This window comes from Aricia agestis, chromosome 11 (assembly GCF_905147365.1).
Source record: "Aricia agestis chromosome 11, ilAriAges1.1, whole genome shotgun sequence".
Taxonomy (NCBI): Eukaryota; Metazoa; Arthropoda; class Insecta; order Lepidoptera; family Lycaenidae; genus Aricia; species Aricia agestis.
Window position 1 is genome coordinate 6,514,634 of NC_056416.1, and position 16,522 is coordinate 6,531,155.

The following is a 16,522-nucleotide window of genomic DNA, read 5'->3' on the forward strand; positions in this document are numbered from 1 at the left end:
TTTGTCAACTGCTAACATACTATCTCCATATTGTAGGACAATGTTTGTTGTTTTGCTAGGTTTTTTTGAAAAAACTAAAACTTTGCTTTTTTCAGAGCTGATGTCCAAGCCCAGATCATCATAATAGGCCTTAAGGCCGAGGAGAGCAACTCTGAGATTTTCAATAGCTGCAGACAACTTGTCTGCAGTACAATATATAGTTAAGTCATCTACAAACTGTAGGTTAGTAATGTTTTGACCTAAGACAATATTTAACTTATGTATATACAAAATAAATAGTAAAGGACTGAGAATTCCACCTTGACTTATTCCTTTGTAGGAATACCTTGGACCAATCAGTTTATTTTCAAATTTCACATATAATTTACGACCACTAAGAAAATGATACACCCAATTTACCAATTTTTCAGGTAATTGTAAAGAAGTTAAAATAGTTGAAAGTTTTTCCAAATTGACATTATTATATGCGCCAACAACATCAAAGAAAATACCAACCAATATTGAATTACAAGACAGAGCATTGTGAATGTCCAAACAAAAATGACTCAAGCTCTCTCTAGCCGAACGGCCACGCCGAAAACCGAACTGATTACTAGGTAAAATATGATTTCTTTCTATAAAAAATTCCAATCGCTGTTTAATAAGCTGTTCAAATATTTTGCCAACACAAGAACTTAAAGTTATAGGTCTATATGAATCTGCAACATTTATATCCTTTCCGGGTTTTAATATTGGAACGAGACAATCTGTTTTCCACTGTTCAGGAATCATGGAATGGCACCACAATGAATTTAATAGATTAAGGAACAACTTCATATTTTTGGTGTCTAACAATTTAAACATTTTGTAAGATAAACAATCTAGACCACAAGCAGAATCTTTACGAGATTTTATGGCTGCTTTCAGCTCTTCAAATGTAAAACTATCTACTAAAAAAGAATTTGGAGATGTTGTCACATTGGAATTACTGTTCTTATAATTATTTGGTACTGTATCTGGAGTATATTTATTTAAAAACTGTAATATCCATTCACTATCAATGAAACTACTTCTAGGTGTATAACTTCGGTTGAATTTTTTTATTTTCATCCAAATTTGGCTCATAGGAGTTAATCTACTAACAGATTTACAAAAGTTTTCCCAAGAAAGTCTTCGCTCTTGTTTCAATACGCATTTTTTATGCGCCTGAAGACGCTTAAATTCGACAAAAGTTTCAATACAACAATTCGCTTTAAACCGCGCATAGGCTTGACGACAATCATGTACAGCCTTGGAACATTTTTCATTCCACCATACTAATGGAATTTTAACTTTTTTTTTAACGTTACTACAGGCAGAACTTTGAGAAACAGAATTAGCAGTTGGGGTGCAGAACTTAGGCTTATTCAAACCGTTGATAAATGTGCCACATTTATCAACAGTTTGAATTATAAGCGCACAGAATCTATTATAACTGTCGATTAAATCGCATGTTTCAATTTGAAATTTTTTTAATTTCTGATTAACAGTTTTTTCATACAAATCCCAATTTACTGTTTTCAGATTCGTGTGAAGAGGAAAACTTTCAAATGTCTGTGACAAGTTACTATGGGGAGAGAATGATGGAGAAAGATTCAATGTTGTCAGAGTTGGTAAATGATAACTACCTAACGAGTCTGAAGAAACTTGCCATTCACAAAATAATGCTAACGACGCCGAAACAAAAGTCAAATCTAGTGCATTTGGCTTCCATCTATGCGACCCTACAGTGGTTGGACGTCCATCATTCAAGAGAACCAAATCATTCTCATCAGCGACATCAACAATATCTCTCCCTCGCGCGTCAACTTTACCGCAACCCCATAAAGTATGATGCGCGTTAAAGTCTCCAGCCAAAATTATCGGTTTCGGAATAGTGTGTATTAAATCATTAAATTTTTTCTTATTAAATTCAGGAGTACAGCTTCCTGGGCTGTAAAAACTTACAATCGAAATTTGTTTCTGAAAAATTTGAATCTGAACAACAATATTTTGTAAAGAATCATCATAAAATGTATTAATTTTGTTATAGACTATAGTGTTATGAATTAATATGGCTACTCCATTGTGATTATTACCACAGTCATTTCTCACAATAGAGTATCCTTTCATGTTAAATGTGATATGTGGTTTGAGCCACGTTTCACTAATTATACAAATGTGGATGGAATTATCTAATAGAAATTTTTGTAGTTCATATTTATTACTTGGCAAGCTTTGACTGTTCCATTGCATAATATTTACTTGGGCAGAGAATGTGAAAGATTGTTATTTTTTTCTTTTATAGTTTCTTTTATTGTTTCTGAAAGAAGCTGTGAGTTTATGCTTGCATTTTGAGTCTTGTTCAGAGTAATAGCTTTAATTAAACATTCTGTGAGTAACGTAAGTGCGTTTTTATTTGAGAGAAGTACATTTAATAAGTCTTTACTATTTGTGTTTTCATTCAATGAAGGGAAATTTTGTAATTTATTATTAAAAAGGTCTGCATATGATGTAGTTGTATACTTTTTTTTATTTTCTTCTATTTTCATTTTTTTAACTCTACATTCTCCAGATATAGATAAATGGCTACCTTTGCAATGTACGCAAACAGCTTTATCTGGGCTTTGAGTACAGTTTTTATAATTGTGAGCCTCGGCACATATCGAGCAACGCTCTGCATTCTTACAAAACTTTGCTAAATGACCGTATCTTAAACATTTATAACACTGTTTCACTGGTGGAATATATGTCGTAACAGGAAATCGCCACATATTTATTAAAACATATTCAGGCAATGATGTAGAGCACGAAAATGTAATTGCCACTGATTGCGTTGGTTGCAGCTCAAAGCTGTTGTTAACCTTAGCTTTTCTCATTATTCTACGTACACATATTACCCTTTTTGTACTACTCGAAATTGCTTTATAAATTTTTTGATTGGACATTTCGGTCGGTACGGAGTTGATGACACCAGTCAACTCCGTGCTACCAGCTGGAATGCTTGCTTTTAAATTTTGGTCTCGTAAAAAAGTAGTATTTTCAAGAAATGCGTTAGCTAAGTTCGGCCGATTAAAATAGACTCCAACTTTGAATTTATTAATTTTTCTCAAGAAAGATATTCCCTTAATCGATTGTTGGAAAATACGACTTAAACCCATGAGGTCGCGAGTACCTATAGGAGTTTCACCTGTGCTTTCCACGAAGACTACAAATTCAAATCCAGCTGCGCTGTCCTCTGGATAGCGACGGCTGTAATCATTTACTCTATAAGGAGCATATTTGCTAAATTCCTCTGTGGGCTCAGACTGTTCAGAGCTACTCGACTCAGCCTGATCATCCACCGGACTAGACGATATTGGTCTCTTCTTCTTCCGTTTGGACGGCCGCTGAGACATCGCGGCGCGCCTGGTCCCGTGAAGGGACTTTTATATAATTAAAAAACTTACCAACAATACGAAGAAATAATTATATACAATTAAAAAATATATACAATACGACAAATATCCTACAATTATGCAACTTTTAACAATAAAAATCAAATTAAATTTTCAGTGCTGAAAAATTTTCTACTTTTCCCGCCACTCCCGAAAAAAACACATTTTAATTTATGACAAATCAAGTGACAGTGGCTTATCGTTTTTTTTAAATTGTAGCTTCTAGACATCGGTATTTTTAGTGAGATTCTTAGCCATAAAGCTTTTAGCCAATAAAAAAGAATAACCTAAATTATCCTGGTTGATCAATTTAATTAATCATTTTAAATTTATTTTTGCCTCTGGGAAGTATGTTAGCTCACAAAATTATTATATAAGAATGGAGAAACCAGCGATCTTGAACTTATTAGTGTGCACTGTGCAACCTATTATATTAGTATAGATACGCCGTCCTCGAACCGCAATTTGATACATAAGAATATACTTGACATGCTCTAAGTATTTGTGCTTTAATAAAGAACGCATTATTATTATTTTATTATATTATTATTATTGTATTGGTACGCACGAAATTAAAAACTGAAAATAACTAACCTACTTAGTTTTTATATTAAGCCCGGACTTAGCTATAATATATATTGATATTTTTATAGCTAGGCATATTACTATATATTTTCTATACTAATTTTCGCGTGACCGCACACTCAGCTATAATATATATTTCTGGTAGCAACTATAATATATATTATATTACGGTATATTAATATATATTATAGCTAAGTCTGTGACGGGCTTTATTTACTTATAATATTATAATATATTTTTCCAATGGGGGCTACCACGTGTGAATTTGCCACTAGTCGGGGCGCTAGTCACTAGTGTCGCGCGAGGTTCAAAAAAGTCTATTTTGTATTATTTATAGCGATCTTCGTGACAGAAATTATTATAGAAATTTACCTGTTGAAAGGGGATCCTCTTCGTAAAATTATCCCAAAAAGTATTATTTGACGATCAATGTAAATGCTTTGAGAGCGAAATTAAAAAAAGAAATAATAATCGTATTAAAAAATATTCAGTTATTGAAAAAAATAGCAAAAGTAAAGGAGATATTATTTAAATTATATTTAATAAATAAATGGGATTCTAGATTATTATAAATTCGACTTTGATAGCTATACTTCGGACCTAAGTTGACAGTTGCGCCAACTAGTGAGCAAAAAAACGGTAGTTCCCGTTGAATATCACAGATTTCTTACGGTAGGTATATCGAAATTGTTAAGCATAACATTATAGGTGCGTGTCCATCGGAATCGAAGCGTACGGTGCAGACGGAGCAGCGTCAATTTGTCAGGCGCAGAAATGACGTTCCAGTACACGCAGTACATATAAAATCAACATAAAGTAACAAATCCGTCCACTGCGTACATTCCGGTTCCGATCCGGTGGACGAGCACCTTATCACTAGGTTCATACTCTAAATATAATTCTATGATCTACTCCCTACAGGTTTTAGGTACTTTATACCTTACTTTTTCTTCACACAACTCACAAGTAATACTAAAATTAAATTATTTTTTAATCTCTTGAAGAGGTAGTAAGTTATCTTTTGCTTGAATATCTGTAGGTTCGTATGCTTTACTTCTTTTTCCGAAGTTTTGAGCTTCCTCCAATGTTTCTGGCAACTTTACATTCAACGTTTCAGGTAGCAATAGAGACGATGCAACGGCAATTATAGAAGCTATAGTTAATATTATTGCTGGTACTCGAATATCATACCTTCTACCCTGAAATGCAAAAAGTTTGGTTAAAATAAAAAATAACATTGTAATAATTATTGGGATACGTTATACGTCAGTAATACTCGTATTAGCCTGGTAGACACTAATATCCAAAAGGAAATTAAAATGTATATATAAAACTCAAAGGTGACTGACTGACTGATTGACATAGTGATCTATCAACGCACAGCCCAAGCCACTGGACGGATCGGGCTGAAATTTGGCATGCGGGTAGATGTTATGTCGTAGGCATCCGCTAATAAAGAATTTTGATAAATTCCAACCCCAAGGGGTTCAAATAGGGGATGAAAGTTTGTATATAATAATACTTTTTAACGCGAGCGAAGCCACGGGCAAAAGCTCGTAAACAATAAAATTTAAGATAACATAACTAACCATAAATAAAATGTAAGGAGCTACAGCGGAGGCGCAGCTTGAAATAATATTTCCATAAGCCATTCCTGTTTGCCGCAAGCCGGTGGGATAAAGCTCTATACTAAAGAGACTAAGAGCATAATAGGACACAAAAATTGATAAACGCCCAATAATCACTATAATGCTGCTAAACAACCAATGACGAATCAGGGAAATAGAAGCTAAAACATAAAATTAAAATAAATTAATGCAGTGATTGAAAACCTTGTCAGAGGAATCAGGATATACTTTTGGTCTTCTTCTAAACTCTATGATTAATATGATTAAGACTTTTTTGCACTCACTTGTATCTCGCAATAGAATAATTGCCCACATAGCAGCCGTTATCAAGTTTGATATGGCACCCGTCTTTCTCCTACCAATACTATCAGCTAGCCAAGCGCCAATAAAATTGGAGGGCACCTCAACTACACATTGCCACGCAAAGTTTACAAATGGATTTCCATCTGATTTTTCGCCTGCCCTCAGAACCAGAACGGTATAATTTAAAGTAATACATGCCCTGCAATTAATCATACATTAAATAAAAACTCTTTATTTAAACACGATAGCAATTTTACAAAAACTAGGACAGCAGCCTCACTCAATGAGATTGGCATAATATTTTTTATATTAATGAGCCCAAACGAGTATTATTACGATCCTAGCTCCCTCACGATATTTGTTCAGATCTAAGAATTAAGATAATAATATTATATGTATGTTGTGTGTACATAATATACCTAGCTGAATCTAATAAAACATCACAAACCACAATATAATCTGTAAGATGGTAATCAGCGCCAGTCTTTTGCCAGCGAACAATATTAGCGGATTAACTGACTTATCTACGTCCGGAATACTCATAAGCAATTCAGCTTCTGTTTCAGCAGTCAAGTTCATTCTATTTTTTTCAGCTATCAGCTTCAATGCTCTAACACATTCTTTGTTCCTTCCTCTTGTATGCAGCCAGCGGGGTGACTCTATGAGTTTCCTGAAAGTTTCAGAGTACTATATGTTTTATTAACGTACACAATGTAATACTCATCAAACTGCACGTCATACAGAATAAGGTTTTGACCTAATGTAACCCTACAATAACCTGGCTTAGTTCTCACTCAGTCCTATAATATCTATTTAATATTTTCTGGTCAAAACTAATTAGGTATAATCCATCCATACAAATATTATCCATACGAAAGTTGTCTTTGTGTCTGTCTTTATTATATGATGACTGCAAATGGTTCGTGTAATATTACACACGGTGCTGCTCGCCAGTTCTGTTTTACTTGAACAGACTGAACTTGGCTTGACACGCTAGCGCGTGTCTAGATCACTTGAAAGTACTACAAGTTACATTAATTTAATTACATGTGGTTGATATGTAATTAAAGTTCTTATCGTAGTCAAAATAATAAAATATATAATTATAGCATCAATATTCTAATGTAGATACTTATGCGAGATTTTTTCTAAATTTCAAAACTCGACGTACAAGAAGAATTATCATATAACATTCGTCAATGCATATGTAGTAAACATGAAAATTGGACAAATCTCTCTAATTTTTATAGAGTAATTTTACCCTTTTCGCCTTACCCAGTCCGCATCATAGCAAAAATATAACTCCCACACCTATGAAAATTGGACGAATCCCTCAAATTTTTATAGAGTAACTAGCTGTCCCGGCAAAAGTTTTTTTGCCATATAAAGTATTTCGCCCGTATTAATTTATTGAAGTGACTAAATAAGTATGTCACCATGGCAACGTCCATCGCTATCCCGTCGCACAAACAATGGTCGCCGTTAGTCTCGAGTTGTAATAATTTACTATTATTTATTCAACAAATGCACTTATCAAAGTATCCAGTAGCCGATTCTCAGACCCATTGAATATGCATAATTATATTTGATTGAAATCAGTAAAGCCGTTTCGGAGGAGTACGCTATCTAACATTGTGACACGAGAATTGTATTAGATTTTACCCTTTTTACCTAACCCAGTCCGCATTAAATAAAAATATTTAATAATTATGTCACAACTCATAAGCTAAAATATAATAACTTCCACACCGGTTTCAGTGACGGTGGCCGATTTCATAGAAACCAGGCCAGTTACGCAGGAGTATTTTATAGTACCCAAGTGTGTACGCACTACACAAGAGCATTCTCTATTCATTTATTCTCATAACCCAGTAGGACGGACGACTGACATGGCTGGTGAGAGATCAGGCGCTGGACCGATTTTTTGGATCATCTTGTCAGATAATAAGGTGATCACTAACTGATCAGTGATCAGCCTGCATTGTCCTAACCAAACTTGGAAATTATTGTTTTCAACGCGGGAATCGACCCCACAACATCCGAGTCAAAAGCCACGCTATAAGCCACTGGACCACGGTGGCGTTCACGGTTCAGCATTATAACTTGTATAATATTTCGCACAATTTCGTTACGTCGAAATTCATTCATCGTGTGTATGAACTGTACATTTTTCCAGACTGTAAACTGTAACATCAAATTACATATAAATCGGTTCAACTTCTAAAATCTAAAGCCTAATAGAAGGTGACTGACGTCTGACACGCATTTGCATTTATAATTTAGTTTGGATGTATGTCATAATATTTTAATTATCTTACAAAAAAAAAAAATATTTCTTTTTTAACCGACTTCCTAAAAACGAGGAGGTTATATATTCGGCTGTGGATATTTTTTTTATTTTTGTATGTTCGACCACTACTCCGCCGTTTGTGAACCGATTTTCAAAATTTTTGTTTTGTTATATTAAGTTTCTTTCCAATTTGGTCCCATTTTCACAAAAGTGGTGATCTGATGATAGGATCCATAAGTAATCGAGGGAACTCCTCAAAATTTATATAGAAACATATGGTGATTTTGGTTTTATGAGAAGCATCCTAAGCATATGCTACCAAAACGCAAGATTTTGCACCAAGGTATACTATGGTTCCGAAGATACTAAGAGAACTCCGGATTCCTTATAGATACAAGTTTGGGGGTTTAGGCGTTGTTTTAAATTTAATTTAATTTTAATTTAATTTAATTTAATTTAATTTAATTTAATTTAATTTAATTTATCTTTATTTCAGACCAAATAGCCCATAATGTAGCCTAACAGTTACACTTACAAAACAAAAAAATAAAAAATAACAACAGATGTGTTAGTAGCTTGGTTAGTATACAATAATAATAATTAAGAGTTAGTATTTGTTAGTAAATTACTTTAACCTATTTCTTATTACTACTGAGGTGCTTGTCCAGTATTTTTGAAACGGGCTGTCAATTTTTCCAGCCAACGTTCTGAGGATACTGTTGGTACTATTTCTAAGTCTTACCATTGTAGATGATGTTCTTTTACGAATTATGGCAAAGAAATCATCAATTCTAGCCTGTGCAAACATCGTGGATGCGCTACAATCCCGTGGCTTTCCCAGCAGTATCCTCAGCGCGTCATTGTACTGGATTCGGAGAGCGTTATAAGCCCGCCGCGTAAACCTGATCCATAGACTGCATGTGTAAAACGATTGGCAGAAGCTTTTAAACAGGAGCAATTTTATGTCATTTGTACAGCGTGCAAATCTACGGGCCAGCATATTGCAGCGGACTGCCAACGCTCTCCTTTACCTCTCCAAATCTTCATCATCCCGCAATTCGTCCGTCAGTATGTGACCGAGGTATTTAAACTTATACACTCTCGTAAGTGTTACCCCACACAGACTGACGGACGGAATGCTTGCAGGGGTTTTAGTACCGGCTTTACACAGCATGACGACACTTTTAGTGGCATTATACTTTAGTCCATAAGTCAGCGTGTACCTTTCACAAATTCCGACCAGTTTCCTCAGCGCAGCTACCGACGGGCTCAACAGAACCATGTCGTCTGCATAACTAATATTATTAATCATTCTTCCGTCAATTGAGCATCCGACCATGGCACTGTTCAGCTCCCCGATCAGCTGGTTGACGAATAAATTGAAGAGACTTGGAGAGGTGACCCCGCCCTGTCTCACCCCACACTTTAAATAATAGCCGTGACTGTGAGCGTTGACCCATCTGACTGTGTTGACCTGTGTATTGTACCAGTACTTCATAAGAGAGATAAGCTCAGTCGGTAAATCAGTCTCCGTTATGAGCTTATGCCACAGAACATCATAGGAGACTAGGTCGAATGCCCTGGATAGGTCTAGAAAACACGCGTAAACTGGAGTCTTCCGGTCCGTGTAGTATCTGACTGTCTGCTTTAGGCACAGAACAGCCGATTCTGTTGACAAGTTGGGTCTGAAACCAAATTGTGAGTCATTAATTTGAAGATGTTTCTCCAGACACGCGTTTAGAAGACCATCCAGAACTCTCGCCATTATAGTGGCTAGTGATATTGGCCTATAGTTGTTCTTGTCAGATGGGTCCCCGTTTTTATTCTTAATTATAGGTATGACTACTGTTCTTGTCATGTCACTCGGTAGATAGGAATGACCGATACAGAAATTGAAGAACATGCTCAAAACCCTGGACAAGTGCACACCAGCATAACGCAGATGCTCAATTGTTAGCCCATCGTAGCCAGGCGACTTTCCACTTCTCATCTTTTTTATCACACCTCTTACATCACTAGCAGTGAAACGATAATATGTTTTACCTGGCTGCGACACAGGCTTAGACAAAGAATCTGTTTTACATGTTAGAGGTGTAATCGTAAACATATCTTTAAACATATTTGCAATATTACATTCACCTACTACATTTCCCACACTTACAGGAATGCTCGGCCTAGTATTTAAGTAACTCGTTTGCTTCCAAAAACCCTTAAAATCTTTGGCCCGGTGTTTTTCTGCCAGTATGTCCATTTTAATTTGATCAGAGTGATCTTGACACCACTTTAGTCTCTTCTTAAAAGTTTTACGTGCTTCACACATACTCAGATACAAATGTCCTGTTCTAGGTCTACCGTGTGATACCCAAGTGAGATAACTAAGCCGTGCATTCCTGTGAGAGTCCCGTATATGTCTATTCCAACCCACTATGTAACCCTTTTTCTTAACCTTCTTAGCACTTTTGGTAGCCTCCGATGCTTTAATTAATATAGACTTAATGTCATTGTACATGGAGTTTATAATATGTTTATGATCTTCATTGACACAAATCGAATCGCAACATTTATGTAATTTAGATGGAAAATCTATTTTACATAATGCCGTGTTACACAAATCAGAATATTCTCAGTTAAGAACTGAAATTCTATGCAAAATAAAAAATACTATGCAAATTACATTCATCATCATCATCATCATCATCATCACTACCATATCAGGGTCACTAATGTCACAACTCACATGGTTGTATATTGATACAATATGCACCCAACACCATAAAATATCATCAGTCATCACGTTATGTCCTTATTTATTTGGTACATTTCAAAGCGATTTTAATACAAAAAAAATATACTTAATGTTGTATCAAAATACATTTGAAACAACATTAAATATATTATCAATCTTTATAATTTTGAAGTCGGTGCCAGTTCCAAAAGTTTCAAATATTCTGTCAGAGAACTAAAGATTCAGCTATCTGGTACCGACTTCAAAATGATGAAGATTGAGTACAGAAATAATTGAGGTTTAGCCGAATTCGGATAAAGGCACTATTAGATAGGAAAAATTATTTAATACTTTTTAGTTCATATTATAAGGATGTTATTATTGTTTTTACCTTGGAAGTCGGTTTTAATTATGTCTAAGGTCTAACAGAATGCTAAATTCGGTTCATTATTAGGATTAAGGTATGGCGGTATCCACAAACATAATTATTAGCCTCACAATCCTGCGTCACGGTAAGAGGATAATAAGTACCTAGACAAAATTATATATTGATTTGTGTTTATCACTTACCAGCATAAAAATAAATATGGCATTAAAGATGCTGTGGTTGCTATAAGTAGTAATTTCCAATCCCGTAATCCCCAAAAGATTAAGGCCATCAATGCCATCCCAATGCTGTACGATGCAAAACGTAGCGTGGTTATTACAGTTCTTCTTGAAGACGATGAAAATTCTACAGATATTAATGACGCTGATTGGGGCACTGACCAGGACGGAAAAGCAGATATAATGCACCCTATCATAAATATAATATACGAGTTTTTACCTATCAAAGACAAAAATCTACCAGCTATAATCATAAATAAAGATAGCAGTAACGTTGGCCGACGACCCCACCTACAAAGGTAAATAAAATATATTAATAGTTTTAGAGACAATAATAATAATATTATTATATCAGATGCTAGTTGCTACTATTTTGATACTAACGCATCGCCTAGCCATCCAAAGACAATGGATCCAAGGGTTTCACCTATTTTACTGAAGCTCAAGATATTAGCAACGTACAATTCGTTTCCACAAACCCAGTTGTTCTCTGTGCTTACAGTCGATTCGTACCAAGTTTTATCATAAACGAAATCGTTACAATCTGAAATAAGTGTTTAATCACATAAAAAAATAATTAAGTAATATTATTTACTATGTTAGATGACCTGTTGAACTACGTATCACTTTTCTCCAAATATAAACCTTTCCTGGACTTCCACAAACATTTTAAAACTGAAATTAGAATTATCGGTTCAGCCGTTCTTGAGATTTAGCATAAGTAACAAATTTTAAAATAAATTTATGTATATTTATATAGATAGATATGAACAAAGTATTTATTAGGTTTATTAAATCATTTAACAACAATAAATATTATTATTCCAATGTTTACGTAATTGTTTGTAGATTTAAAATTAATGTATTAATTAGTATTATACTATCGCAAATTACCCTGAGAAGCAACCATAAAATAATGCTCACCTTTTGTATGGTTATGATTATCTGTCGAAGTAAATAGTAAACAACTATCAAAATGAACTTCTCCTGCTATATCAATATATCTGTAAAAATAAAATAAAGACAAAAATGAAAATGCAGCAAAGAATTTTGTGAATTTATTGGTTTGATGACGAAACGATGTGGCAGACATAAATACTTAAAAAATATTTTTCCTTTAATTCGCGAATTATGCCTGATAACATTCATTCTTTCCTATGTAATAAACATGATAATTTTAAGCAATAATTGTACTGACTTAACTCTATAAGTATATAAGATGTTAATGTAAACACCGTTATCCTTGAAACCACCAAATGAGCCCGTCAAAATGAACAACATTTTCTATGTAAACAATGCTGGGAACTCAAGAAATCCGTCTTCATACCCATACAAGTATTGTTCTCATAGAAAAAGGTGTTCTTTTTGATGGGCTCATTTGATGGTTTCAAGGATAACGGTGTTTACACTAACACACTATTTAGACATTTTATACTTAAGTTCTATTATTTACTGTAAGAATGGATAAATTAAGAAATTAAAAAAAACCGCCAAAAAGCTTTAATATTCATAAGTGTCATGAACCAGAATGCAAAATATAAAACCCATCGAACGACTGCAAGTTGCTAATCGGCCTATCGGATGGGGAAACGCTGCCGACATTAATACAATATTTGTGCTGCAGAAGCGAGCCATACGTTCTAGTTATAAAATGTCTGCTTTAGAATCTCTGAGATATAAATTTAAAGAAATTGGTATTCTAACTGTTGCTTCTCAATACATTTTGGATAATGTAATATATATTTATTAGAAAAAATATAAGTAGTTAAAAGTGACATTCACTCTAGGAATACTAGAAATAAGCACAAGCTAGATGCCGGTGATCAGACTTAGTAAAGTCAGTAAATCTTTTAAAGGATTGTTGTAAAGGCGTATACGCCTTTACAACAAAATTCCAGAAAACGTTCAAAATCTTTCCATTAATAAATTTAAAAAAGTAGTTAAAGAACGTTTGTGTGCCAAAGCCTATTATAAGGTCAATGATTTCATAAACGATGGCACACCTTGAGAGTAGGATGGCTTCTTGCAAGGCTACTTTTTCATTATTATAGGATTTACAATTATGTATGTGGATATTGTATATAATATTTAGTTACAAAATTGTAAACTTTATTTTAAAAGATTAATTTCTCACTTTTTTTGGTAAAAAAGTGGGCCCCGTGCGAGTTTCTTACGCCGGTTCTTCTCGCCGGGTTAGTTCCCGAACCGGTGGTAGGCATCATGTAGGACATTCTGAATATTTATTTTATTCAGAAATAAAACAATTTTGATTTTGATTTTTGATTTTGGTTCATGATAAACCGTGATATTTCAGCAATGAGCAGGCTGATGATGATGAACTATAGCTAAGAATACTCTCGATCATGTCAGCTTTCAAACAAAAAAACTAGATCAAAATTGGTCCACCCCTTTGGATGCTACGATGCCACAGACAGACAGACGGACAGACACGTCAAACTTATAACACCCCTCTTTTTGGTCGGGGGTTAAAAATCGTACATACATACATTTGATGTAGTTACTCGTAGTTTTAAATATTTTGATAATATGTATTTTTATTGTGTACTAATTTCTACACACACATACAATGTGTCCCGACACCAGTTTCCGAGCCTTGAATGTAATCATATAATATGGCATTTTTTATCAAGCGAATTCGTCGATAAAAATGCCATAATATTATAACATTACGTTCAAGGCACGGACACTGGTGTCAAGACACATTGTATAGAGTTGAAAAGAAGGAATGCGATCGCGTTGTTTAATATTGTCAGCTGTATGATGTATAGTTCATTACATTAATTTTACCGACTTATTTTACCTTAACGGGTCATGTATGATGTATAATAATATATTATAGAGTGGTTTTCATTCGGATTAGTTAAGTAATAAGATATTGAATCTTGAGTAAGCTGAGAGATCTATCAAAATCTGACGGCGAATTAAATTAATTCTCAGTTTTGCCGTGGAACTTCTTTGATGACGCCTACATTACGTTTGGCTTAAATTATAATATGTATATTATACAGACTTACGTGGGTATATTTTTTTGTTTCCATGAGTATTCAGTAATGTTTTCAGAATTATCGGGTATTTTGCACATATGCGGAACAATTGTAAGGCACAATATAATGTTTGTGTATACCATGCTCCATAGTAGCACCAGGCCGACATTATAAAGAATATCGTACTGTTTTTGGTACCTATTGTTATTTCCTATTTCCACAAGGGCGCGATCGTAAACTGAATCCATCGTTTGCACCCTACTTCTCTAACTGTAGCACATGTTATCAATGGGTAAATTAGTGAATTATAAAATCAGACAGTTATCATTATTTGACTAAATATTATCGTTGAGCTAATTTGTTTTACGCCTATCATTTATCAACTATCAACAAGGCTTATGTAGCTCTCTCATGCCGATAACAACATTGATACTTATGACTTTTGTATGAAGGTATGCTATATTAAATGTATCTAAACCGGTATCCAATTATTGCTTTTGCATAATAAAGATGATGATAAGGTAAAAGATTAACAGATTTTTTCAATAAAATAACACTTATGTAATTTTTATGAGCCTTCAAAGTTAGATAGTCAAGTCAATTTTTTAAATAAAATTTATAAATATATATTTGTATAACATTCGATTCGTTATGCAATTTATAACAATTTTTCTTATGAAACCACCTCCAAAAACGAACAAAGTCTTCCCGTAATGCATATCTATATATAAAAATGAATTTCCAATTATTGTGTTAGTAACGCTATAACTCGATAACGGCTGAACCGATTATGCTAATTTTAGTCTTAAAATAATCCTTGAAGTCCAGGGAAGGTTTTAAAGTGACACGAAGTTCACCGGGACAGCTAGTAAACTATAAACTAGCCAACGTGTGACGTCATAAAGTGCTGAGATTTGGTATGGAGCGTTTTGAGAAGGTTTATTTTATGTGATTTTAAAATTGTTCTATCTTGGTGAGTTTTTTAGATATTAGAGTTATTTTTTACTTTTACCGATGTTTCTATTTTTTCGAGTTAGAACAGAAGACTTATAATATATACGCCCTTAAAAGTTTTCCCTTACTTTTTACATTTTAATGACACAAAATTACAACAAATTTAGATCAAGATTCTAATATCATTTTCTTTGATATAAAAACGTATTATTATACGGATATGTAACCACATCCTTTTTCGAACATCCTTTCGGTTAAATATTATGTTACTAAATAACGCCCACAACTCCGTTTTTCCGGATTATCACGCGATAATCCGGATTCGGATCCTATTTCCTTTCCTGGGACTTAAAGTATCTCAATAACAAATTTCAGTAAAATCGGTTCAGCGGTTTGGGCGTAAAGAGGCCGAAAGATAGATGGACAGAGAGACAGACAGATATAGACAGACACATTTTCTAATTTATAATATTATGAGTATTGATTAAGCATTGCACCATGATTGCACCAAACTGGGAGTTTTCTGACTCGTATTAATTTATAATTATTATAATACTTACACGGACGTAAAAAAAATATTATTATGTTACTAATGCATTTTACGTGTCATTGTTATAAAGACTCGGAGGAAAATGTCGTTTTACAAATACTTATGGAGAATTATAAATAATAGCGCGCGTTTTACAAACAAATAATTCAATGTTATCATAATAGCAATAATATATTTTTTAATAGTAAGTACTTATATAATTCTTAATTCTTTAATAGAATGTTTGCAGTCATTCTGTGCGTAGGTAAAATTTGCCCAAGCATTAGCAGTCGAAGTGTAAGTATGCTCCTTGTCCTAAAATGAAGCCAGTGCGTCGTAGGCCGTAGCCAAATGGTTAAATTAGCCGTTCAATCAAACATCAACAATCAAAAATCATCTACAAATCAACGTCTAGCTTTTTAATTAAACATAAGAGTCGCTCAAAACGTTCAACACTACAGCT

At 34.0% G+C, this 16,522-nt stretch overlaps 1 protein-coding gene across 2 annotated transcripts; it reads right to left on the minus strand.

The window, feature by feature from the left end:
- Window positions 1-4,998: 4,998 nt before the first annotated feature.
- On the minus strand, window positions 4,999-14,844 carry LOC121731607 (solute carrier family 22 member 1). Of its 2 annotated transcripts, none has more exons than XM_042121124.1 (8): window positions 14,607-14,844; window positions 12,496-12,575; window positions 11,956-12,115; window positions 11,536-11,862; window positions 6,471-6,620; window positions 5,932-6,149; window positions 5,609-5,808; window positions 4,999-5,218 (listed from the first exon to the last, which is right to left on the minus strand). In XM_042121124.1, exons 1-8 carry the CDS (start codon window positions 14,822-14,824, stop codon window positions 5,003-5,005), a joined length of 1,569 nt encoding a protein of 522 aa, XP_041977058.1. In that variant the 5' UTR covers window positions 14,825-14,844; the 3' UTR covers window positions 4,999-5,002. The 2 variants fall into 2 exon arrangements, with proteins under 2 accessions (XP_041977058.1, XP_041977057.1); XM_042121123.1 differs by having other exon boundaries at window positions 6,399-6,620.
- Window positions 14,845-16,522: the final 1,678 nt, after the last annotated feature.